Source organism: Solea senegalensis, linkage group LG13, assembly GCF_019176455.1.
Source record: "Solea senegalensis isolate Sse05_10M linkage group LG13, IFAPA_SoseM_1, whole genome shotgun sequence".
Lineage (NCBI taxonomy): Eukaryota > Metazoa > Chordata > Actinopteri > Pleuronectiformes > Soleidae > Solea > Solea senegalensis.
Genome location: NC_058033.1, coordinates 20,646,295 through 20,674,080, shown reverse-complemented (window position 1 = coordinate 20,674,080; position 27,786 = coordinate 20,646,295). Strand labels below are relative to the sequence as shown.

At 40.9% G+C, this 27,786-nt stretch overlaps 1 protein-coding gene across 2 annotated transcripts in view; it reads left to right on the top strand.

Moving 5' to 3' along the window:
• Positions 1-27,786, top strand: part of stk32a (serine/threonine kinase 32A) — a 46,939-nt gene that overhangs the window by 12,262 nt on the left and 6,891 nt on the right. For both annotated transcript variants that reach the window (XM_044042873.1, XM_044042874.1), the window contains exons 5-11: positions 5,224-5,397; positions 14,527-14,564; positions 19,039-19,128; positions 20,631-20,734; positions 22,848-22,964; positions 25,265-25,390; positions 26,238-26,366. In XM_044042873.1, the coding sequence (XP_043898808.1) occupies positions 5,224-5,397; positions 14,527-14,564; positions 19,039-19,128; positions 20,631-20,734; positions 22,848-22,964; positions 25,265-25,390; positions 26,238-26,366 (778 nt within the window). The remainder of the gene's footprint in view (positions 1-5,223; positions 5,398-14,526; positions 14,565-19,038; positions 19,129-20,630; positions 20,735-22,847; positions 22,965-25,264; positions 25,391-26,237; positions 26,367-27,786) is intronic.

The following is a 27,786-nucleotide window of genomic DNA, read 5'->3' as shown; positions in this document are numbered from 1 at the left end:
TGTGTGTGAGAGAGAGACTGGAGTGGGACAGAAAAAAAGAAAAGCAAGCTGAAGAGAACACTGGTGCTTGATGCTCGTAATGTTAATGTGACGTCTGCACCATTTCAACTAAATGTAAAGGTTTTTATTTATTTATTTATTTATTTATTTACACTCTCTGCATTCAGCAACAGCTGCTGCCGTAATGGATGCTTCAAGATATTGTTTATGTTCGGTTTAATTTGCTGCGCTCATCACATGAAGTTTGCCTAAAGTCACGGCGACTAAAGTCTGACGTGACGCCTGCCGCTATTTTTCATATCGGACTTTCTTTTAAAAGTCGTTACTCGTTAGGCGTGTGTTCTGTTTGCAGCCGAAAACCAGAAATGCCAAAAGGTTCAGCGTCCGTGCGAAACAGGCTCCATAAAGTGACAGAAGTCACACACACACACAGTCATTATTTAAAAAAAAGTTAATTGGGCAACTTTTGTGACCCAGGGCCAGTATTTGTGATGAAAAATGAATTCATGAGCTCCATTTCTAATTCATTCTGACAGCAGTAGCAGGAGGAGGCCAGAGGAGACTTTATTCATATTCAAGTACAATGTCAGAAAGAGAGAGAGGAGACTATTTTTTATTGTCATGGAACAATTTACACTCCAGGTTATGAATGGCAAAGCAGTAGTTACAGGTCGGTCAGTCCCACAGTGATGTTGACTTGCAGCTTTGACATAAGGATTGTTTATGTGCATTTAGGTGGATAATTAAGTGCTGGAACAGTAAAGAAAATGTGTACATTAAGGGGTGGGAATCACAAGGTACCTTTATGATACGTAGTCCGATACATGACGATATCTGTCTCACCGAAGAAAACAAAATGTTTACGTGAAAAGTTAAAAGCTTTGGAACGTCTTCATTTATTAATTAAAGTATTGATATTTGCCCCGGGGTATCGATTATCATGTTGCACGAGGAGGGACGACAATATATCACCAAATCAATGTTTTGTAGGCTTGTACTTAAGATTCTGCGGCTGTATAATCTCATACAACAGACTTCTGTGTGGCGGTGCATGTGCAGCGCGTCTGGTGGACGCTGGCTGGACAGTAATTAGATGTACTGCGTGTGCACAACGAGGCTGTCAACACTGTTTATGGCAGCTCTGTCTGCGACCAACCATGTGAGAGATTGCAGCGAGGCAGTCAGTCTTGTTTGCTTTCCAAGACACGAACAAGTCATTGATTTGGGGGGCTAAACTAAGCACTTTGGTTTTTGTTTTTACCTTTTTTTGCTTTCTGAAACAAATAGTTATGGGGCAGAAAACACAGCGGAGGAGGAGCGGCATCCGAGCATGGCAGCGGGTTATCTGCTCAATAAAAGTGGTTTCACACAATGCACTGTTAACTGACTGCATAGTCAACTCATAAATAACTCACTCTTATGATACGATGTATGCTAATTTCCAGTTACTAAAAGGCTGTAATGACATTTTCTTTTTCTTTTTCTTTTTTTGTTATAACCAAGTCATGGGGGGGTTTCAATTTGGAAGGTGATAACATTTGGAATGGCCTGAAGCAACTGTGCATCAAAGTTAAGCAACAAAATAGTACAGTAATAATATATTAGCAAATTGAGTAATCAACATATTTAACAGAGAGAGAGACACACGATTAATTTACGTTGGTCTCAATCATTTAAATACATTTTTGCTTTACTTTAGTACAGGGTCTCTCTGTCTCCTTCTGGGGAAACATCTAAAAAGAAGCAGGGCATCAGGTCCCCAGGACCATGGTACCAATGTTTATGATCTACTGGCAACAGAAAAATGCGATTAAATGTAATAAATAAAAACAATACAATTAAAAAGGTGATGTTAATAATAAAGATTACATAATCAAATGAATGAATAATAATAATGAAATGACTTTAACAATATATGATCTTTTACTTTATAAATTGTTACTGAATGCATTTTGTAGCCTAGCAAATGAAATGAATAAATATATAAATAAGCAGCTGCCTATTGTAAAGAAGACAATGTTTCTGTGCCAAGAAAAAGAAAAAATCAAGTATCATTTGGTTTCTGACAGCATGTCTTGAGATTCTTTACCATCTTTAACTGATTTATGTAAAGAGGCGTTTACACAAAATGCCACAAATACACACTGTCGTGGACTCACGTACAGCGAAAGAGTGAGACTCAGAAAGAGAAGAGAAGAGGAGAGAGAGAATGAGGACCTGAGACACTTAATCAAAAGATTAATAGACTTGGAGTGAAATGGATTCCGTCCAGCAACAGCGAACACTTGGTCAACTTGATGTCTTGGTCTTGGCTTACAGTTTTTCTGCCAGCCTTGCTGTTATTTTTTAGTTATCATATTTTGGGTTATGAATATTTTACACTTTTTTGCAATATTGGATTCCCAATAATCAGTTTTTGTTTCCTGTTTCCTGCTTCATGCCTTAACCCTATTTCCCCCTGACTTAGTAGTATTTCCCAATATAAATTTTGTGAAAATGAAAGCTCTAAAACTTAAGATTCTATGCACTTGGTCAGTTTTGTGTTGGCTTGAAAAAAAACAACAGAAATCCTGTTGCAAAGTTGTTACTGTGAATAGTTTGATCGTTGTTGTACCAGACTCTCACACACACACACACACTCACACTGATCCACTATGTCGCTTCAGCTTTCACACACTTACATCTAATGGCAGCAGCAGCAGCAGCAGCAGCTGGAACTTTGATATTTTTTCAGATTCAATTCTCTGTAGACTTTTCCATGGAAGTGTACTAATCTCAGTAATATGGTGACTCCTTTTTCATGAGGCTTATGGGAATCATCTTTTGCATAAAAATGCTCGAGTGGATAGTATTTAACATATAACGTAGTAAAAAAAATTAAATTGTTAAATTGTAGTTAATGAAGCTCGTCTTTATATATATATATATATATATATATATATATATATATATATATATATATATATACAGATATACGGTGTAAATGCACGCACCCACTTGTATCCTGTACATCCTGTATAGTGACACACAATTTTACTTAAATGTGGGCGTCTCCTATAATTTCAGTTTGAACTGAATCCCTCTATAGGAATTAGATTTGTGTCAATATTTTCAAACAACACTTTTCACAAAGCAAACAACACTTTTTAAGAAGCAAAAATATTGTATTTTATTGTTTGAAAATACACTTGTTCTTTGTACTCCCTGGTTTGTTCTTTGTGGGTTACTCAGTAGCCAATCAGCAGGCAGCTTCCTAAGGCCCGCCCACAAACAAAAAAACCACGGTGCAAAGAACAAATTAAATCTTTACTTTTGTTGCTTCTTAAAAAGTGTTTGATGCATGAAAAGTGTTGTTTGAAAATACTGACAAATCTAATTCCATTTCCCTCACGCATATATGTTCAAAAAAGTTGTCCATTAAATATTTTCTTTATATTCATCTGTAGAGAACTGTTTTTGCTAATTTTATGTCAAACACGGAGGTTGAAGCCGATCGTGATTCAGTATTTTACACTTATACTGCGTCTCCATGTGGCTCTTTATGGCATCTGCAACGCGTGCACCTTCAGGACAGGTATCACAGCGATAGTCTTTCCACACTCAGAGGCAATCAGGAGTTAAGTGGTCTCAGCATTATCTGAGCCTGAGCAGACAGGTTGGAGCCGGCTCAATCAATCCCCATCCATCCCAGTGCAGAACAGCACCAAGAAGAAGAGCCCCAAGGAAAGGGGTTCACCAATGTGGCAAAAAAATAAAAATAAACAAGCTACCCTACCCTCAGTCAGTGTGTATTGATTTTGAGCCAAGATTAATACCTTTAGACATAGCTAAAAACCCACTGTTGATGATAGCAGCTCTCGCTTTAAGTCAGGAATGTACTTTTTATGCTTGGTAGGTGCTCAGTGTCCTCATTTATGGGCGATGTTGTGTTTCAGAGTCAATGCCAGGAAATCTTGGCTGAAGCAATTTGTTTTTCATCGGATTTTTGCATAAATAAGCCTCTTGTGAGAGAGAAACTAATTAGTTCATCGTTTTGTGTGTGAGTCTCATGGTGGTGGTGGTTGTTGGGGGGGGTCGCTCAGCACGTAAAGGCAATGATGATTTGTGCAACTGCGTCTTAATTGATAGAACGGTGAGCTGCATGCTTTCCATGAATAGATGACCACAGCGGAACACACCTCACACACTAATACTGATACACAAAAATACAATTTATAGAGCATGAAAAAGAATTTTGTTCCAATTGGACACTTTTTCTGCTACAGATGTCAACAGACGCAGAACAATTTCAGCAGACGATACTTAATCAGGCCAGACTACACCGTTCTAGGCCAGACTATTCCCCTCTAGGCCAGACTACACCATTCTAACATAGACTATAACCCTTCTAGGCCAGACTATAATCCTCTAGGCTAGACTATAAGCCTTTAAGGACAGACTATAACCCTCTAGGCCAGACTATAACTTCTAGGCCAGACTATACCCTTCTAGGCCAGACTATAATCCTCTAGGCCAGACTATAACCCTTTAAGGACAGACTATACCCTTCTAGGCCAGAATATAACCCTTCTAGGCCAGACTATATCCCTCTAGGCCAGACTATAATCCTCTCAGCCAGACTATAACCCTTTAAGGACAGACTATAACCCTCCAGGCTATAATCCGCCAGACTATAACCCTTAAGGACAGACTATAACCCTAGGCCAGGCTATAACCCTTCTAGGCCAGACTATACCCTTCTAGGCCAGAATACCTCTAGTCCAGAATATACCTTTCGAGGCCAGACTATACCCCTCTAGTCCAGGCTATACCCCTTCTAGATCAGACTATAACCCTCTAGGCCAGAATATACCTTTCTAGGCCAGACTTTAACCCTCTAGTCCAGACTATAACCCTCTAGGCCAGAATATACCTTTCTGGGCCAGACTATAACCCTCTAATCCAGACTATACCCCTCGAGGCCAGACAATAACCCTCTATTCCAGAATATAACCCTCTATTCCAGACTATAACCCTTCTAGTCCAGACAATAACCCTCTATTCCAGAATATAACCCTCTATTCCAGACTATAACCCTTCTAGTCCAGACTATACCCCTTCAATTTGAGCTATTAGCTACAAACAAAGTGATGAGACATACACATGATCAGTATCTAAATATAATGTGTGCATCTCTTAAACTCCCTTTCATTGTCCCTCTGTCCACTCACCCTCCCGCTGCAGGTATTCCTTCCAGGATGAGGAGGACATGTTTATGGTGGTGGATTTGCTCCTGGGCGGAGACCTGCGCTACCACCTGCAGCAGAACGTTCACTTCTCAGAGAGCACGGTCAAACTCTACATCTGTGAGCTGGCGTTGGCTCTCGGTTACCTCCGCTCGAAGCGCATCATACACAGGTGAGATATATCTTTCTATTAAACAGCAGCACCAAGTAGCCCAGTGGCTGTCCACGTCCACCCACTGCTGTGCAGAAAGTTCAAGGTGCCTCAACATGAAGGTCACACCTGACAGAACAGACGACGGTCATCGTGAAATGCACCAATTCAGTCTAGTTTAATTTGTTAAATGCAGGTTAAGTGCTTTTTAGGCAGACAAATATCTTTGACGATTGCAGACCCACGCATTTTTAAAGCCAACAAAGACATGGCTGCCGCCCAGTTCTATTACTTCAAGTTGAGTGCTTTAGGGAGAGAGCTCACATATCCACGATACAGACACTGCCAGTTAGAAAATACACAGAGTGAAAGGGAAGTTGTCCTGAAGTCTACAGTTCCTTACTCATAACTCATAATCTACTTAATGAATCCAGGCGCAATGCAGGGAAAAACTAAACTAGAGCAGAACTCTCTCATTGTAAATATTATACACTTGCTTAAGTATTCAAAGGGATCTAAAATTTGAGTTCCTTGTCATGTGTGAGATTGCCATGGCTTCTTAAATAATGGATTTATGAATATCAGGTGCAACACTTCCCCTATTGTGAAGCCATAAGTCAGTGAATGAACGAAAAGAACAAAAAAATGAAGGCTTTTATTTAATAATAGAATATTAAATATGATTCAAAACTAACTAACCTAATAAATTATACCATTTACCTTAAATGAAACCACTTGCTCTCGTCTTTTATCTCCACGGGAAAGAAAAGGGAATAAGTAGGATATATTATTAATTTGCTCATTCACTCTGTTCATACAGTGATGTGAATAATATAAATTACAGTTGCTACTTCAGTGCTGGTGAGGACAGATTTGCCCCTGGATGTGCACGCGGGCATCGGTTTCTACGGAATAAAAACCTTTTTCAATCTGAATTCATTAGCTTCAAATAGGAAGAGGAGTTCAACGTAACTGCAGAGCTCATCTCGATGGAAATCCCAAGTCCTAAATTCCTCCCTCAGATGTGAACATGACAACTTTGACAGTGTGAGTTAAGGCACGCAAAGAACCTCAATGTGTGTGTGTGTGTGTGTAAGCTATTCTAGTCTATATGCTTTGTAATGATCAAGATCTCCATTGAAAGAAAGACCTAAGAGAAGTATTAGTACAAGTTTAGCATATTTTTATTGTATTATACTGGAGACGTTGGTGTGAGAACCTTTTAAAGCCAATTTGTGTCCTTTTCTGAACGTAATATGGAGTTGTTCACAGGTAGAAGCATGAAATATCTTTGACCCAACGTTATGATATTGCTCACCTATCCTATGAAGATAGGATAGGTGATATAATAATGGAAATAATTGCATATAAGCATTTGATTACTGAGCCAGGTGTTTTTGGTGGATGTATAAGACAGGATCATCAGTGTACAGTATGAGGCACTTGATTTTAAAGCTACGATTATATCCTACCTGAATAACAGTGGTGTTTGGCAAACTGGACTTTAAAATAAAAGTTCTTTTATCATCTTTTGAAATGACTACATTTGGATATGAGGTTTCTCTTTTGCGTGAAATTTCACAGGGATTCACGGCAGGAATAGAACAACAAACTTCTTTCGTATAATTGCTAATTATTTTCAATGACAAACATTTTGACTTTATCCCCCTCTATGGCAAATAATATTATGAGCAATCACAGGGGACCACAACGAGGAGTTGACAACAGCCCATCATGGAAAATAAAAGAGAGAAGGCATCATCATCATGGGATAAACACGAGCCTCTGAGCATCAAGAATGATGCAAGATGAAGTTGATTTAGTCTTTCCTCCGTGTGATTAATTGGAAGTGGATTTTGCATGAAAAACACATTGTGTATAATTGCTATAATTGTCATAATTGGGAGAGGATGGGGACATGGTGATTCAGATTTATTATACATTTTATATCATGTTACATTGTCTATTATTATGTATATTGCTTTGGTGTAATGTCACGCAATGCAAAATGATGATCAGAAAAGTTATAAGCAATATTTGCCCCTGGATGTGGGCCTAAGAAAGCAAATGAGAGATAACGATCACTGTCATCGGTGGGTGTCATGTATCATTTTCAGTGGAAGTCAGGGGTTTGTTCGTCAGTGTTTTTAACCCTCATCTCTCTGAGGGGTTTGAATTACTAACAACAGAATGAATGTCAATTAGATGACATCTTCAGAGACTTGATGAGTCACTCCAAACAAGTGGAAACAGAAAATAGCAATGATGTGGCAGGGAAAGACACGTGTGTGTGTGTGTGGTGTCAGGGGTTGCACAGGTTGCAGAGGTTTTGCATCGTTTACTCAGCGAAGCCTCACTGACATCATCACCACTTCTCTCCGGCTGAATCCTCAGGTGCATTTTTAGGGCCTTCTGCAATCCGTGTAATGGAAAGACTTAGATAATTGTTATCCAGTGCTCTAAACAAGTCAATAATGCCTCTGTGGTTCATGTACGCACTATTATTGTACTGCCCATTTGAGTGGTTAAGGAATTCATTATTTGGTGGACAGTGCTCGCCTTTTAATAATCCCCTTTTCCCGTCTGGGGCAAACTCCTGTATGAAACATCACGGTGAGGAAGGAAATATTTAGTACTTCTATTTAGTCTAATGACTCACAAGTAGTTGCTGCCATTTGCTGTGTATTTGCCATTGCTGCTCTCCCTGTAAAGTGAAGGGAAACCAAACAAAACAACAATTCCCATTATTTCACACTGCTTCCCAATGTCACCATTGGTGTCCTATGGTATTGTTTTGATTGATTCTCCAGCAGCAGAAATTACATAGTGTACTGTGTGGTAGAAGCTTCTGAAACACATGGTCTCTTGTCTCACGTCTTAAGTTTTGAGCAGATCGGTCAACGTATGGTGAAGTTACAGGCCACTTCATGTTTTGTGGTGAATGGACGCAATTCGCCCCAAATTCTGATGGTTGCCATGGCCACGCCATTTTGAGTCCGAGAGACCTTTTGATAACTTTTCATCTTTCATGTGTCTTGTACAAATTGGCCCATTTTTTTAATACTGGAATGATTATCAGTTCTCAGAGCAGTTCGAAAACGTGCAAATCGCCAAGATGGACGCCCAAATTCAAAATGGCTGACTTCCTGTTGAGTTGAGGCCATGGTCTCAATGGACTTCTTTGTTCGTCTTGGGCTTTGACATGTTTCCACTAAGTTTTGTGAAATTTGGTGCAACTTAGTTTCGGCTGTGTCCCACCCGGTTTCACCTTCGGGGGTGCTACAGAGCCATTTTGCACCACTTTTACATAATCCCTTATTTTATAAAACATTTCCGCCAGTTCTGATTTGTGTGCCAATTTCCATCCATTTTCACTAACGTTAAAGAGTGCTCTTTTATGCACAGGAACTCTGTGCAGGACATTTTCTTATTTACGTCAGCACCTGCATCTGTATTTGGTAGATATAAGTCCACACTATGTAACTGTGACACATTCTTTTAATCGTCTTTATCCGTACTGAAACACAGAGGAACCCTTTGTCTTTGGTTTTGGACTTGCTGTCGTCTGTTTATTCAGAATCTTATGTATATTCAAATGAGCGACAACAATGGGAGCCAGCTGTTGTCGAGGCGAGAGCCTATTTCAGCCAAGAAGGATTCTCATTTGCATGCTCTGATTTCTTTCCCATCTCTTCTCATCTGCCTCTCTCCCCTCACACGCAAGCTTTCACTCAGTATCATCATCCTCCTCTCCCTCCTGTGATATTCTATCTACCTACTGGACTTTTATCCCCCCCCCCACCCGTCACTCTCTTACCCCCATTTATCAGTCTGAGTCTTTCTTCAACAGAGCAGCAGAAGGCATACTTCTATGTACTTCAAAATAATTTATCTGCTCCTTCATCCCCCTTTTCTCGTTCGTCTAGCAGCTTCTCGCCAAAAGGGAATATGGTGTTAATTAACCTACCTGGTTAATTGAAGGTAGAAAGAACAGTCGTCTCATAGCTGGTCCCTAAACTGAATGGATTATTCCAAAGTGCTGCATATTGCATGTCGGCAGAGTAAGTCGTTACTCTAACTCTCCATCGGCTTCTCAAAAGGGGGTGACGGGTTCTTCAAGTCTTCAAGTGCAGTATTCGTTATTCATGGAGTGTGTGAATGTTTTATTTTCCAGTAGAAGAAGAAGAAAGAAGAAGAACCGTGAGGGGGCGAAGGGGAGGGAGGAAGGGAGAAATGATCCGCTCATTTTTCATAAATGCAGATTAAAGTGCCAGCTGGTGCCAGCTTCCTTCACTTTTTGCACATTTTCGACCATGAAAGTGGCGAAGTGAGCATCCTCCCCGCAGCCCGGCCCAACCCAACCCAGCGCAGCTCGCAGTGAATGTTTACCACTCAGTCTCTGCTCCACAAAGATCACTTATGACTGCTTTTGTAACTAAGTCACATCATGCCATGCCTGAGAGAGAGAGGGAGAGAGAGAGAGAGAGAGACAGAGACAGAGAGAGAGAGGTGGATGTTTGGCAGCGCACTGGAGCAGCCAGAGGAAACACAAAGGAAGAGATAAAAGCAGAGATAGAGAGTTTAGGAGGCAGATGTGCAAGGGTTGAGAGAGCTGACATTTTTTAATGCTACTGATGCGCGGAATTTTTTAGTGCCGACTGGCTGCTTCGCACTTTGTCCTTAAATTAGACCGGGGACTTGTCAAAGCAGACTTTGTCAGCCATTCACATTCAATCAGTGAATAAGCAATGAACATCCCAACACACACAGAAACTCTTTACACATGTGTATAAACACACATACACCTGTGTGAGTGTGTGAGTGTAGATGGGCTTTCAATTCATTACGGAGAAATTGTCACATTGTGTTTCTTTACATTTCTGCACACGCACTGCATTGTGTGTTTTGGGCTTCTGGAGCTTTTTCCATGCTCCTGTGTGACAGAAGCTCTCTGGTTTAATGCTGGAGTTAGAGGAAGCGAAGGGAGAAAAAGAGCGACTATACAATGGATCGGCTGATTAAACTGCCGGCAATCTATCTCCAGAAAAAACACCCGAAAAAAACAAAACAATTTCAGCACAGCAATTACATATCTTTAAATTCAATTTCAATGGGGAAAAACTAAATCAATGACGAGAACAAACAGAAAAACAGCGTTATGCACAGCGGAGTATCAAAATGATAGAATAGATCTCAAACTATCGATTCACTGACTATATGGTCAATAGAACATGATTACATTGCATTATTCCATAATCATTAAAGTTCCTTCTTGCACCAAACGTGATAACCGATATGAATCATCAGTAAATGGGATTAATGTACGAGCGCTGCCAGTTATCTTTTTGTGTGTTCATTTATCGGCACATGTATGTTTGCAGGAGCTCTTTGTTTGGTCCGAGTGTGTGGCTGCGTGGCTGAGACCTTTCTCAGGTGTGTTTGCCTGCTCCAGTGTCACGGCAGTATCATGTGAGCAGGTACAGGGCTTCAGTTTCCCTCGGCCTCTGATGGAAGGCTGTAATGAGGCCATTAGATCCTGCTAATAGCTTGTAGGGTCAGTCATCCGAGAGAAAAGCTGAGGGGATCGACTTGCACCGAGTTCTCCCAGCCTTTAATCCTTGTCCTCAATCGGAAAAGCCCCCTACATTTTTACAACCGTTCTTATTGTGTCATCACAGCCTCCCCTCATCTTCTTCCACTCTTTATTTTCTCAGCTTCTTGTCCCCAATCACTCTCTCATGAGTTGTCATTCCCATAACTCTTTATCGCTCTTCTACTCTCTCGGTCCGTCCTTAAAACCCTTTTAGATTTTCACCCTCTTCTCCTATAATCTACTTTAGAAAACCCTCTTTGCTGCTCAGGCTCTCTCCATATTCTTTTCCTTTTATTTTGCAAGTCATTCATACACGTGTATATTCATATATTCAAGTGTCTTGGATTATAGATCATTAGGTGCTTCTGTTTATTTCTGCCTCAGAGGTAATAAAGCTGTGTGTCATCGTGTCACCAGTGGCAAAGAACACTTCTACGCATTTACTGACTTTTTTTAGTCGTGTATTTCATAGTTGACGTTTTTTTTGTTATATAACGGCGAGCACTCGCAGGCTGAGGCATCGCCGAGCCAAAGCAGTGTTGTCTTCACACAATGTTTCCTCTTTCACTACAGTGACGATGATGATGATGATGATGATGCACATAATGGTGAGGTTTAATTTATATATTATTTGTTTTGTTTTAATCCTGCATTAAATGATGGGGTCTATGGGCAGTCGCTCATGTTTCGAGCAGTAGTTCCATAGCAGATCCTTTGGGCCTCAACTGTGGCACGAATGGACTTGGATCGCAGGTTGCGAGCCTGAGACCCAATGCACTTTGGGTACAGTCTCCAGCGGCAGGTTGGAGAATGAGGACGTGCCATCCGTCTCGTCCGTCTCGCCAGTTGCAAGACAACTGCCGTTGGAGACTTGAAGGTTCCAAACCCTAGTAACCCAAGGGCCCTGTGCGGTTTCAGGTTGGGATGCACTCATTATTTGTTTTTAAATGTTTAGTCCTATGTACTTTCAGTCAGCCAGTTGTCTTGGATTTTTCTTGTCCTGCTGCTTCCACAATGACAACGTGGCCTTTAATAAAAGGAGGCTTCCTTGTTTATGGAGCATAACACACACACACACACACGCCCCTGCTCGTCAGCCTTTGAGGCAAATGTCAGCTAATTAAGCTTTACATGTCCGACCTTTCTCGCCCCCCCACCTGAGCCTGTGCCACTTGATCTGCCACAGCATCCGAGAGCTGAGCTCCGTGCTACAGGTTGTCCCTGTCGCCCAAGAGTGTGGCACACGCGCACACACACACGCACACATTATGCAAAAAAACACAGGTCGACGTGGCCTTTGATGTGCTAAAAACTGCAGCGCTTCCATAGGGCAGCAGACTTAATAAGAGTAGACGGCGTCAGAATGATCACGTGTCACATGAATGTGTTTTTACTGCAGATTCTTACATTTCGCTGCATTTGATTTCTCTACAAACATCTGTTGCTGCGACTCTCGGTCCCCTTAAATTCACAAACTCAAAGTGAATGCCCCCACACTAATACTGTACCTTCACCACACAGACGCCCAGTGAAATGTCTCCTGTCAGCAGGCACAAATGGAACATTTGAGAGGGGGTGCTGAATATTGAATATCATCTCTCACCCAGTTCAGCTTTTAAAGCCGCGGGGATTCGTTCTGGAGACGGGAACAGAGACAGAGAGGAGCTGGGAACGCTCTGTACCCGACACTGTTTCACTCTGCAGCCGCACGCACACACGTGTTTCACAAAATGCACTGATGAAAAATAAATATATAAACCCCCCAAAAAAAAAAAAAGAGAGGGTAGTGCTTGTCAAAGTCATGGTCTAAGTGGCACAGACTAAGTTATGGTGAGAATGAAAGAGCAATCGCGGTGTCAGTGTCAAGGGCAGATGAAAATGAGTGAAAACTGGGATTGAGACCACAATGTTTCTTTGAATTGAACTAAATGTGAGCAATTTCGCTGCTATATATATATATATATATAATATATTATGTTACGAGTTGCTGATTTTAGGAAGAAAAAGACTCTTGACTGACTTGGATTTATGTATCCAATGTTTTATTTAAGATAATTAAAAGTAACTGCTTATGGATGACATGTTTTTGATTTATATGCCATCAAAATACATACTGTATTTTTTTTTTTAGCTTAAACTCACCTGAATTATTATTTATCAATAGTTAAAACCAAGATAAATCATTTGACCGTAGCTCTAAAGGTGTACAAATCTTCATTTACACTGAACTGAACTGAACTGAACAAAGGTAACTTTTTTCTTTCTACAAACCTGCTTGGAAAAACAGAAAACAAATAAGAAGAAGCAGTGGGAAGAAGTGCTTACACCTGTCGCCCCTCTCAGGTTTCGCTGCTGCTCCCACAGCTTCACCTGCTGTCCCTCCCTTTGTCCCTCCCTCCCTTCACTCAAATGAATTAGATACTTGTTTGTTTGTTTTATCACACCTGGTATTCACCAACAAATCAATAGTGAGTGGCCTGCTTTAGCCACTTTTTTGGAGATTTTTACATTCTGTGATGCATTCTCTCAAAGAATTGTGCAAAGTAACTTCCCTGGTGTTAAGATTAGAGTATACCGCCCACCGAACAGCGATGTAATTGGAGACAAAAAAAACAAGTGTTTGAGACATAATGTGTGATATCAGTGACATTTGAGCAACTTCCTGTACTTAAATAATGAAGCAGGTTGTTAGCGTCTCAGCGAGCAGCCTCCTTCATATCTCTCAAACCGCACACTTTAATTGGATTATGCATTCATACAACTGCATAAGCAAATGACCATGACCGTGGTATTTTACACCCACACACACACAGCACCTTTTATTAGAAATGCTGGAAATATGAAATTAAAGCAACACTAAGCAACAGCTGCAGTTTCTGTGTGAATCCATTCTTAGTGATTTTTTTTAAAAATTTACATAAAGACAGCTGATTGACAAATTAAACCGAGACACTGAGCCAAATAATATTCGTATTGATCGCTGGCTTTTCCTAGAACCAGATGTGCTGTTGTCAGTTTCTAATGACTTTTTGGTCTTTTTTTACCTGATTGATCATTCAGCATTACTCTTAAACTTGCTGAGCCTGACTCTGGCATCTCAAGCTGCTGACTCGAATTCAGCGGGGCGATTCTCCTGGGATCTGTTTGATCTGCTCGCCATACGGTGGCACAGGTAGTCGAGGCACGAACAGGTAGTCGAGGCAGAGTGGAAAGAAATTGCCCCCATGTCAGTGTACGGACGAGCATTAGGGCCACATGTAAAAAAAATAATAAATAAAACAGCATGAATTCTGACTTTAATCTCAGAATTCTGACTTTAATCTCAGAATTCTGAGAAAAAAGTCAGAATTCTGCAATTAAAGAAAAAGTAAGAATTCTGAGATTAAAGACAATGTCGGAATTCTGACTTTTTTCAGAATAATCCATAAAAATCTGTGTCAGTGTACTATCAAAATGATTTTGAAAAAAATATATCTGTAGCATTTTTCTTGTATTCTTGTAAATCACATGCACCTACAATACTAATCCCAATGTTGTGTTTGTGTTTTCCCTCACAGGGACATCAAACCTGACAACATACTACTGGATGAGCATGGTAAGACCCCCCCAACCCCACCCCCTTTTTTTATTTTTTAAATCATGTCGATGATGTCGTTGGATGTAATTTAACCCTTAAAGTTCCAAGACGAAATATAAGATGAAAATGTCCCAGTGCTGTAACACCAGAAGAGTGAATGTTTTCGCAGAAAATGAAATGAGTTCTGCTCTCCGTCTCTCTGCTGCTTTTATCCAGAAAATAATAATATATGAGAGGTGATTTATGTCGTCATGCTTCAAAGTCTGTCGGGCCAACGATTGTGAAAAGCTGCCTGTGGGCATCGCAGCTCCTTTGATCTGTGTGATCGGCGCGGTGATCCCACAGGTTGAAGGTTTGTCAGAGCCCTTAGTCACAAGCACTCAAGTCTTGAATGTCAAGTCCATGCCAGGTTTTTAAGATTTTAAAATAAGGAGTAATGTGACGTGAATGTACCCACACACATACGACAACAGATGAAAAGAGCAGTATATATTCAGAGGAAATTATGTGTTCAGCCCGTAGATCCAATCTAAATGTGAGCATAACATTTAGTGTATATTTACAGGCCATAATAGAATCTCACTTAATAGCTGATAAAAAAATAAATAACGTAAATTGCTGCCATGTTGTGATATAGGCTTTTCCACACAGTCCAATTACTACAGTTGGTGTTGAATAAATTCCACTTAGCTGCTTCAATTTAAGGTATAAATTGAGACTACAGAGAGAGTTTTAATGTAAAAACAGACATTAAGTGAGTGTTTCTCACACATACGCAAGTTCTGATACAGATCCACAGTCACAACTACGACCATCTTTTTCACTTTAACTATGTTGTATTTTCCTTTTTTGACTTGTAAGAATTGTATTCATCGAAAGAGATGCATCACGTGAAACTAAAGTCATAGATACAATTGCAGATAAGTAGATATATTTTTGCTTAGACAGGTTAGATAGATTTTTTTTTTCTCCATTATACGAAAAGAAATTCTGTAACATGCATGCATCCATTGCATCTTTCGGGAAAAGGTTTTTGTGAAATCATGGCATTTATTTCTGCAACAGACACAAAAACAGCCTGGAAAAAACACTACAGGGATAAACAAACCAGCGACGTATATTTGATATTTGAACACACACTTTTTGGAAGCCTTGAGATTCATGATTTTGCAACTGGAAGGTCACAGGGGTCACCTCAGTATTCAAACTATAGTTATTTTAGCAACCATCGGAGGCTGGTCTTCACTTTTCAAACTGAAAGACTGTGTATATTTTTATATACAGTACATCCTCTAAGATCAATGGTGTCTACTGTACGTTTGGCCAAATACTGTGTGCACACAACGACAAAACAAAACGCCCTGCACAAAAGTCCTGAGATTTCAGAGAACGCCAGACAGCTGCTCATGGGAGCTGAGTATGGGATATGTGGGATAGCAGCAGCTCTGCTGTCACTACAGACTTGAAGCTGACAAAGACGGGAGCAGGCGGGGGGTAGGCCACAAGAAGCAGTGACGTTATGAGCAGACATTGCGATCAAGAGGAAAGAATAAAAGGAGAAGTTGAGTGACAGCTCAGTCTGATTTCCACAGGACATTTTCTCTCTTTCTGTCCTTTTTCTTTGCTCCTCACTTATTCTGTACACCCCACACTTATCGACCGAAGTCTTAAACAACATGAGGTACGAGAGGGGGCGGCCGGCAGGCTGCTTACTTCTGCTCACTACTTCAATTTTGCAAAGCTGAAATTGCCCCGTGTTCCTCGGGGGGCTGTTGTTTCATATGGAGAAAAACAATTTGCCCATGCACGTACGCGCACGTTGCTTTTTGTCTTTTTTAAAGACCGCAGGGGTCGTGAGAAATGGTCCAGGAGGGCCGTTGTTTAGCTTATCCTTACATGATGCTACATCGTATTGAGTTTGAAAACCACAGTTTTTTCCATTACAAGATAAAAAAAACCCATGATAATGACAATGTCCTGCCATGTTTTACATATAATTATGTTGTCATGGCGATGTCTCTGCGTCTCTTTGTGTTCGTAAGCAGTTGTGTCAGCACAATTTATTCAGAAATTGATTTGAATCCAAACAAGATGGGTTTTTTAGGCAATATTAGCATCCATTCATGGATACTGTGACTATCTTGATTGGCAAAGTTTTGTGGTGTTTGATTTGATTTGGCAGCTCAAGCACTACTTTTTCTGTTGCAATGTGGTGTGGTGTGATATCTAAAATCAAATTCTACGTCAGTGTTTTTTGGCAGACGGTCCCTTATTATGAAATTAACACAACACATCATCTGTCTCCATATTGTTGTTATGTTCTGGGATTGATGGGGTTTATAGGTAAAAATCAAGAGATTTATGAGATGAGATTATGAATATTTATTTATTTATTGCTTCATACATTTATTTAATAACGTTTTTCATGAAACGTTACACGCAGGTGTGAAGGGTGTGCGCTTGTGGCTCCTGCAAAGAGAAATTAAAATATAGAAGAGATGCAGCAGTGTGACGTAACCCAAGGCTCAAACGTTGACGGTCGTTCAGGTAATCCCAGTAAAAAACACATTAGATAACGAATACCAGGAAACCTGCTGCATCATTGTTCTAAGCACCTCACATTTCAACACTCACACACACGCACACGGACTGATTTTATACTGACAAGGGTAAACCAAACAGACTTTCAAGTGATTTGAATTTGGGGAAATGTGTTGTTATTGTTATTGGATTTTCAAGGATAGTAATATAATATGATATAATATAATATAATATAATATAATATAATATAATATATGCAACGAAGAACTGTAATTAATTCTCAAAAAAGAGCAATTACTTACAGGTATTTCAGTCTCCGTCAATGCAATTAAATGAATAAAACTGCTTGTTATGTGGGGTCATTTTTAACACGTTATTCCATCACAAAGGCTGATTAGCTTCCTCTCGTTCTCTTTAAAAAGCATCCAACTCTGTAGGATGCTTTTTAACTTAACGCAGTTTTGTCATTTGTCCATTCGCTGCACAAGCAAAGTGCTTCATGGACCAAAGACCTTTACCTATAGAGACTTTGCATTTTTAATCACGTCATAATCGATGTTTCCAGACGTCAACTCAATGCAGTGGTTGACAGTTGTGAAGAGCAGACTCTGTGGCATCCAGACATCCATTTTCTACCACTTTATCCTCCACAGGAGGGTCGTGGGGGTTGCTGGTGCCAATCTCAGCTGACATAGGGCGATAGGCGGGGTCACATACCGGGACTCGATCCCGGGTCTTTTAACCACTACACCAACTGTGTGTCCCGTCTCTGTGTCATAGTATCTAAGTATCTGAGGTTGTGCTGCTACTTTATCTGTATGAGCCAAAGCAGTTTAAATGGATTGCTCTTCTATTTTGAACTTAAAATTTTCAGAACATTTTCTATTCAAGAGACGAGACACTAAAGGACCAGCGGCTAAAACATTATGACGATGCTGGTTGTGTGTTTCCTGTCTCTGGCTATTTGTGAAAGTCACAAATCTTTCTGAAAGACAAGACAAGATTTATAGTTGTGTTCTCATCTTTAAGGCCCAGTGTCTCTTAGACTGACTCATGCATACTTTTTATTCACATATGCACATGCAGCCTTTGTTAACTTTATGTACAGTACAGTATGTGTACGTCGTCTCACCGTAAGCGTGTGTGGAGTTACCGTCGATATTCATTCATGCAAACAATCACTGCGGCAAAAAACTCCCCTACTCTGTCTTCCCCTCTCACTCAGTTTGACACACACACACACACACACACACACCTCATTAGTGTGTGCTCAGTGTGCATGGCAGACATTCTGGGCTATCCTGCAGCACGGCGAGTCGCAGGTCAGTGGTTTGACTTTGGGAAAAACACTGCATTTGCTTCTCCGCCCTCTGTCACGATATCAGAAACCACATAGTGGTTTAATAAGATCCACCTACAAATCCCCAGTTCACCGACAAACGGATGAATTAATAATTAATTTAATCACCGCGGGGTAAGAGCCGTATGGTGGACGAGTACATAAAGATAAACGTGATTATCTTTGCAGTAGCCTTTAAAAACCTAAGCCTTAAAATGGGTTTTTTTGGCTTATTTTAGGACAGAAAATAACAATAATAAAGAATAACTTTCAATATCTGGGAGTTATTTACAGTTTACTGCATGTTAAAATAGTTCAATTTGAAATTTGAACCGTGTAAAACATACTTAAAATAACATTTGTTTGAGTTTTTGTCTCAATGTGCAAAAACAGGCCAAAATAATGGAAACTATGTACAGGTGGTTTTTTTTCTCTCTGGTGACAAAGACGCAAACACAGTTTGCACTGATGCCATCAACACAACTCTGTGCTTCAGAGCTACAATGATCTTTTTACAGAAGTGAGATTCTGGAAAATGTTTATTTAAAACTAAAATGTGTCCCTTTTTTTAATGAATGCTGACTGAACGCAATACTGTTGTTTGTTCCGCAGGCCACGTCCATTTCACCGACTTCAACATCGCAGCCATCGTCAAAGATGACCTGAAAGCGACGTCCATCGCCGGAACCAAGCCATATATGGGTGAGAAATATGACGTGTTCTGCATGAAATCTGCCTAAAGTTCACAGTTATGGTGCAGTAGTAGATGCAGGTAAAAAGTGAACACATGGGCACTTCTTTGTTGCTGCTAAGCTCACGTCCTACATTTTCAGTCTCTTCATCTGTCCAGAATTTAGGAAAGTATGTTTCATATATTAAATATGTAGTAGTCTCCAGAGTTTAAGGCGGCGTGTTTGTGTTTTCATGCACGAGTCTAAGACCTACTTTTTTTAAGCACAGATGCACTCGTGTCCTCCCCGTGACTCTGGCGTGCAGTAATCAGATTGATGTGGTTTCAGCTCGGATCAGACAGCAGCTAATGTTATTCCAGGGAGCTTTGAATGGCGAGGCGACATGTTTTTATGAGTGTGTGTGTTTGTGTTTATGTCTGTGCGATCCTCACAAAGTGTGCATCCGTGATGAAGACTGATCTCGCGGCCCTGTGCGAGTCGAGGTTAACTCACAGCTACTCTGGGGCACAAAGGCGTCGTCTTTCTCTTATAAACTGCTCTTCATCCTCCCCGACAAGGAGGCAGAGCAAACCTGCCACGAGAGACGTCGCTGGGTTTTTCCCCGGATGAGGGATGGAAATTCATTTTATCCATTTGGAACCAAATTATAGCTGAGCAGCCATTTCTCAAGAAGAGATTATTATTCTCTTCCAGGGAAAGCGTCCGGATAAATATTTTGATAGCTCAAGCTCCCAGAAAAGCTCTTAAATCAACGGTTTATTAAATAGATTTTGCCGTGCTACACAAGCGTATCGCATTCATGAAGGAAACTAAGTAGATACCATATATTTAGTTGTGACTTATTTTACCGAAATTAGGAGAATACGGAAAAGTGTTGGCGGACAAATCTGAAACCAAAGTTGCACCAAATTTCACGAAACTTGGTGGAGACATGGAACAGCCCAAGGCAAACAAAAAAGTCAGTTGGGATGATGGCCTCAACTCAACGGGAAGTCGGGTATTTTGTTTTTCGTTTCCACCTTGGCCATCTGTTGTCCAATTTGGCGATTTGCACATTTCGTAAGATGAGAAATTATGAAAGAACCAGGTCAGTTTGTAAAAGGCGCTGTAGAATTTTAAAAAGTGATGAATTTGATAAGAAATTTAAGAGTGGATGAGACGAGAGCGAGAGAGGGGAGAGAATCCCTCCGCACTGACAAGCGTAATTCATTAAAGCTTCAACAGCAAAAGCAAGGTTTTAAAATAAATCACTATCCAGTGCCCAGACATTCTGTGAGCCCTCTCTGCAACAGAGCATCTACATCTGAACAGTGCCACTACGGCTCATTAGAGCTACGCCTGGAATTATAAATACAATATGACACGATGATGAAGGTAGCTAAACCATGTATGAAATGTGCTGTAGGCAAAATGAAGTGTTCTCTGTCTTTAAAACAAAAACAATGAGAGCAAAAATACACGTCATCCCTCCCGTGTGCATCATTTTAATGCTGTTTTTATTCCGTCTGTCAGCTCCTGAGCTTTTCCAGACCTTCGAAGGCTCCCACCCCGGCTACACCTTCTCTGTCGACTGGTGGTCGCTGGGCATCACGGCCTACGAGCTGCTACGAGGACAGGTAACGTGTCACCACCGCGTCACCCGGACGCTTTACTGAGGCAGATACACAGCAATAAGTCCTCGGAAGGGGGAAGCTGAAATTGAAATTTTACATTTAAGCTGACCCTAAGATGTTTAGATGTTTAGTCATGGCGCGAGACGAATCGCTGCGGCAGCGACGTCAAGTTATTCTGAGAGCTGTATAATTGGATTTGATTGTTTCAAATATTATTTATTAGATTCTGCGCTCATGTCCCGTCTGGGGGTGTTAAATTCTGATGTCATGGAAGTAAACGCAGGATATTATGCTTTGGCTGGGTCTCTTTCATTTATCAGGCTGTGGGGCCTTGGAGCTTAGTTGGCAGGCGTATGTGCTCGATGTGGACTCTAGTCAGAGTTGCAGCAGCAGAGTTTCCTCTCATGTTTCAGGATCAAGACGATGATGATGACACAAACTACAGTAACCTCTGTCCACACGGACAAGGACGCACGGCACCTGAAACGGATCCCGATTCTGAAATCACTTCCTGTCGCACTCCAGCACTAACCTCTCTCATAGTTAGTAAAGCCAAACATCTTAATTATCTTCTCAGTAAAAACAACAAAGTTGCCTCCGCTCATCTCCTCCGTCCGTCTGATTCTCAAGTACTCTTCAACCTCCACTTCAATTTCAGCAGCGAGTTGCCGTGCAGACTTTAAAGAGCCAGAAACTACTCTGAGTGACGTACTGAACAACTTTAGCCCCGTTTCACTCCCACCTTCTCTTGAAGCTTCTCTTCTCAAACTCCTGTAGCCTACACAAATTCCATTTTGTCTTCCAAAGCTCAGCGCTGACTTTAAAGGGTAAATCGCTCCTCAGGCGTTAGGAACTGACCGGTTGAATGTGCAGAATTATTTAGCTGTTGGAAACGGAGATTCAGCTCACTGTTTTACATCTTTTTACTGGATCTAATGACCTTGATTTAAAAGGTTTTAATCATGCTTTAATCAATTTCATACTGTTCAGCAACACCATCGCAAGAAAAACAAATGATTATTTATCAATATAAGGTCAAATTTGATCTTTTTAAAAAGTTTTAACTTTTTTTTTGCCTCACCCTGTGCATTTTTACTGCACATTTACGGCCGATCAGAAAGACTAAATAGGTCACACGCAAACATGTATACTGGCGATATAAAGAGAGGCAGCTCACTGCTCTTCCATGTATTTGAACTGGAAATGGGTAAATTTGGCGATTTTGACCACGGAAATGTTGAAATCATACAGAAAACTCGTTTACAGAACAGTCAAGTGGACTTAAATGTGAATAATTTCTTCATTTCTTTGCTCTAGATAACAAAGAAATTATTAATAGTTAATTTGTGGTTTGTGGACAAAACAAGAACATCATCATTTCCAGGTTTGACGAACACCGATCAACATTTAAGGTTTTCTGATATTTTATGGACCAAACGATTAATCGAGATTAATCGATTATGAAAATAATCGTTAGTTGCAGCTCTCCCCCGAACGCAGACGTGGAACAGCGAGATCACAGCAAACACACCTGATAATGCAAATGAACTGTCACACATAAGCTATTTTTCACCGTATGCAACATCTAACACCAAAAGAATGCATCACCGTCAACTGACACCTCGCACACTATGTGCCCTTTATGGGGGAACAGCTGCAGAATTGGAATATAATTGCCCGTGTGGATCTGAAAGAGACTGTAATAAAAGTGAGAAATGGCAGTGTTGTGTACAGCTCCTTGTTTTCATTCATCCTTCCTGTTTCTTCTAAGTCTGAATCAGCTGGCAAACGCAGGAATAACAATAAGTGCGTTAGTCCCACAACAGATTATTTGTATGCATTTGCTCTTCAGTAAACATCAATAAACCGGAGAGAACGGGCGTAGGAAACGACGACTGACGAACAGAAAGTGCACAAGCGTTTACTACGGGTTGAGAAATGTGTTGTTTCTCCATAAGCGCGGTGAATATGGCGATGAGGGAAGGAGAGAGTTTTCCAGCTGAGAAACAAACTTGACGACACACACTTTATCAAAGACACTCCTCCAGGCAGCGCTCGAGGACAACCGCGAGCTGTCTTTAACACGCTGTGTCGTCTCCCTGTGCCTCCCCTGCAGAGACCATATGTGATGAGATCCAGCACGCCAGCTAATGAGATCCTCCAGACCTTCCATAAGGTCCATCCCAGCTACCCAGCAGGCTGGTCTTTAGAAATGAAGTCTCTTCTCAGAAAGGTAAAAATATAATGTGGAATATAAAATTGGAGCAGAGGTTTTAGGGATTTATTTTACACCACGTGTTTATGTAACGCAGTGCCATCTCCACCTGTGTTTCCCAGTCTACATGTTTGGTAACGGAAGGTTCGAATGTTTCGAATTGTCCTTTTTGTGATCGACAGCCTCCAGTTTTGCATGTGTTTACTGATTCACTCTCGTGTTTTCTTGTGAAGTCTTAATTTCCTGTGGGAAAAAAATTACCATGAACTGACACCAGCAGAATTTGGGTAAAAAAAAAATAGCTGTAATCTCTAGAATCTTAATTAGGCATCGGTTTCATTGTTGTTAGCCATGTTTTTTTGGTTACATATTTTAGGGGGTTTCCTTTATCCTCCCACCATAGACATATATAAATAAATAGATGAGAAATGATGTGGAAAAATAAGAAGAACATTCTATAGCTCAGTAGTTCAGTGGGTCTCCAGTTTGTTTGAGGATTGATTTTAAAATGCTCTTGCTTGTTTTTAAATCATTAAATGGGCTGGCACCTCAATATCTGGCTTAGATAGACTAATCAGCTGCTGTTAGCTGCTGTTAGCTGCAGTGGCGGCCCCTCGGCTCTGGAGCGTCTTTAAAAACCTACTTTTACTCCATCGTGTTTAAACACAGGCCGAGTTGGACTACCATTGTTTCGTGTTTTTAGGTTTTCTATTTTTATTTTTTTTATTTTGGCATTTGACGTCATTCTGTGCAGCACTTTGGTTCAACCTCGGTTGCTTTTAATGTTCTCTTTAAATAAACTTTGAGTTGAGTTTCCAACTTCAATTGTCAATGTATCTATATATTCTAGAAAAGGCAGCCAGGTTTTATGAAAAAGCCTGCAGAGATCCACCAGCACACCAGTTAATGAGATCCTTCAGGTCCATCTCAGCTAACCCAGCAGGCTGGACTTGAGAAACCTGTCTGATCGGGGGTTAATCAAAGCAGGAATGACCTCTCTGAAGAGCACTTTGTCTAAAATATCTTTGTGTTTCTGAAGCAACAGGGAGACTCAGAGTTAGTGTTTCTGAAAAAAGGTTTTTGAAAAGTTCTGCACTTTTTATTCTCTGTAGGGACTTAATTGCTTCCTTGACCTCCGCGGCGGCTGCTGCTGCTATGGGGAGCACCTGGATCATGAGGATAGGACGAGACAGTCCAGGGGGATTGGGCTCTGGTCAATTATGAGGGGAGATCTCAGCAGAGTCAAGTGTAGAATAATAATCCAGAAAAAAATGACTTATTTCGTTTGGGTCAAAACCGCCAGGGGAAATTATTCTGGGAATAAGCTTTGAGGCACACGCCTCGTCTGTTGGAGCCGGCTCTAAACTTTGCCAGAAGATAACAAATCATATAATTGTATTGGAATATTGGGCATTTTAAATTATAAACTTCATTTGACAGAACCGTCACTTCAGGAGTGCTCCGACTTTTTAAAGTGAGAGATGAGAGAAAATGATTTGAAGCCTTGAAAGCGTATCATCGTGCTAATATTATTCCAGTTGTTAATCTGGAGTAGACGTCAATTTGTGAGGTGAGAAAAACCACTGGATTTGGATGTGGGTAATAGTTGCAGAGGGAGAAATCAACGTAATGTAACAAGTCTATTATCCAAGAGGGTAATAATAACATCTATTCTTGAGTTTCACACGTGAAAATAAAGGAAAGGAAATAGCAAACTAGACGGAAACATGGACCCTACGTGGATCTGTCAAACCCACATGGTCCACGTGAAGCTTTAAGATGTCGTCACAGTGGCTTTTTAAACAGGACGTGTCCTCCTGTATAATATAATATATAATAATAATAATAACATTATAATATAATTATAATAATCAAGCTTTCAGAGACAGGGATTTAGTCGAGTACGAGTTATTGTGAAGCAGAGAATCAACACGATTTTAATAAACACAGGATCCAAATTAAACGCGAGCAAATAAACTCACTGTCTCACGGTTGCTCTGGAGTTTGTGTTTTTGGCAGCGATCCACTGCAGTCAAACTGTTGCATTGCTTCGTGCTCAGACTCTCTCCTCATTGGTATTCCACTCGTGTGTGTGTGTGTGTGTGTGTGTGTGTGATGTAATGGGACGTAGAGAAAGTGAGAATGAATGGATGAGTGTTTCATGTCCAGTGTAATTGTCGTTCATCCTTCACACTTCATAACTTCTTATGATTTTTTTGTTTCTCTATGCGTCTCATTTTCTTTGTCTCAGACACGCTCACTGGAACCCTGTCCTCTCTGTCCTCTCTGACCTCTCTGACCTCTTTTGTCTCCTTCAGTTGCTCTGCATCGACGTCCAGAAGCGCATTTCCTGTCTAGCGGAGCTCCAGGATTTGGACTACATGTCGGACGTCAACTGGGACGCCGTGCTCAGCAAACAGCTTCCCCCCGGGTTTATTCCTAATGTGAGTAAAACTAGAGCGCGGGAGCTTAATCCTGGATGCTTTAATCCAAACTTGACAAGCATGATTTATGATTTAACTCTTTTAAAGCATTTCAGAATAACTCTAATCTAATTTTCCCAAGGGCACTTACTTGGGAAAGGAAGACGGTGTCTCACTCTCGATGTTATGTGTCCTGTCGAGCTGTAGACATCGCCCCCTGCTGGGCTGAGCGAGGTTTCCCACTGATTGTGCAGTTACCTAGACAGAACGGACAGACGCACACACAATAGGACACACATTATGTGCGTGACTGATGCAGACAAAGGCAGAGAGATGTTTGCAGGTGGGCTCCCGATCATTATTTTACCAGCTGGAGGTAAACAGTTGCAGTTACAGACTCTTTGCTTCTACGTAAATAAGAAAACACAACACGGTGTGAATGTGAATGTCCACGTGCTCCCTGAGTCACCGTCACACAACTGCGTGTTTTAAAATTAAAATAAAAACGTCATTCGACGAATTCAATCAATCAACGCCTCGGTGATTACGGTCGACTCAAGTTTTCAAGGAATACAAAAACCAGCCGGGGTCTGATAAATGTCACGGTGCTGTGGCAGAGTTAGACAAATCCAGAGAGTAATGACCCACGCAATTGAATACACATGATTTAATCTAAATCCAAGGGAAAAAGTCTGTGGAGCAGCAGGTAATCCCAGGAGGAGAAGCACCGAGGATCGATTGGCTCCTTATGTCTTTAGTTTCTGTGTTTTTTTTACACACACACAAACAAACTTGACTTAACGCTAAAACACGAAAAGATAACACTCTGTGTGTCTGTGTGTCTGTGTGTCTGTGTGTCTCTCGACAGAAGCGCAGACTAAACTGCGACCCCACGTTCGAGCTGGAGGAAATGATTCTGGAGTCCAAACCGCTTCACAAGAAGAAAAAAAGACTCGCTCGGAAGACCAAGGACCAGGGATCTGATGGATCACCACAAGTAAGGCTTTTCAGTTTAAGAGACCACACCATTACAGTAATTATGCAAAATATCTGTTATGGTCCTTTTCCACTTTGGTCCTCGGCACGGTTTACGCTGCATCTTCATTACAAAAAAAAAGTACCTAGTCAACGTGGGCGGAGTCATCGCTGCACGGCTGCGTGAAACTGCGGTGACTTCGTTTTACACTCGACACACAAACGAGTGACTGTTGACTTGTAAAGCAGTTGTTCTCAGTGTAAATGAATCATTAGAATCAGTTCATTAAAGCTGTTTGTTCAGTACTTCCTCCATGACCTGAGCACAGACTCCGTCTGACACAGTCACTGGACTGAAAAACAGCGGCAGGGATCACTGTCGCTAAGTACACCAGACTCCTCTGTTAAATATTGAGATTTTAGACATTTCCCTGGTAATTGTTGGAGATTAACCCACGTTTTTTAGGATTGTTAAGTCTTTTTAACTGACCTACAGTTCGGCATTGTTCGGCTTGATTCTTGCGTTGGACCAATCAGTGGCCTGATTGGTCAGAACTGTGGCGTTATATCTGTGCCACATTCGTGAAGGAACAATGTGATATTTTAAGCACAGGAAAAAATATATTTTGAAGAGAAATCGTACGCAAAATATAATTTTCATTTGAGCAAGCAAAAATATATTCTGTCCTCAATACATGTATTTGCATGTTTGCAATTATTCATTTTAACGTGCAATAATAATAACCCCTCCCACTCAGTTTTACTCATATGCCGTCACAAACTCTCGCTCGTGGCGCTGCAGACCGCTGCACGCTCGCTTCTCAAATCTCTCTCTCTCTCCTTCTGTGCGCACTCAACTTGACACTACGTTACAAACGTGCCACAAAATCAACCAATCGGAGACTATGTAAATTTAGATGTTACTGCTGTTTCGTCTCCAATCACAGTGCTTCCATAACACGCCAAATGAGTAGGATATTCAGCTTCTTAAATGTGAATCTTTTCGACTTTCAGTCATTTTTCAGCTTCTTAAGAAGCAACTGGAATTAACAGCCGACGACGTCGTTGAAAGGACTCCGAAATGAAAGAGAAACAGGAATTTTTGGCTAATGCAGAAGTGTTGCGTAATCTCTTGATTGTCATTCACAGCAGCACTGCTCGAGAAAAAGATTTCGACATTTCGCCCCTTTTTGTAAAAACCGTCCTTGCGTTTCTCCCTCTCTGTGCTCATCATTATTCAGCAAAGGAGGCGAAACAATGATTTCATTTGACCCACTTACAGGTGTTAACCGGCTCCATCGTCTCGAGTGCTGTTAAAGAACATCAAGGACACATTTCAGAGCCGCGTCCTCCCTCACCTTTACCAGTCTGTGTGAAACCTCCCTGCTCCTTTTAAACATTTCTCTTCCTCTTTCAGTCCGAGCACAGAAATACAGCTGTTG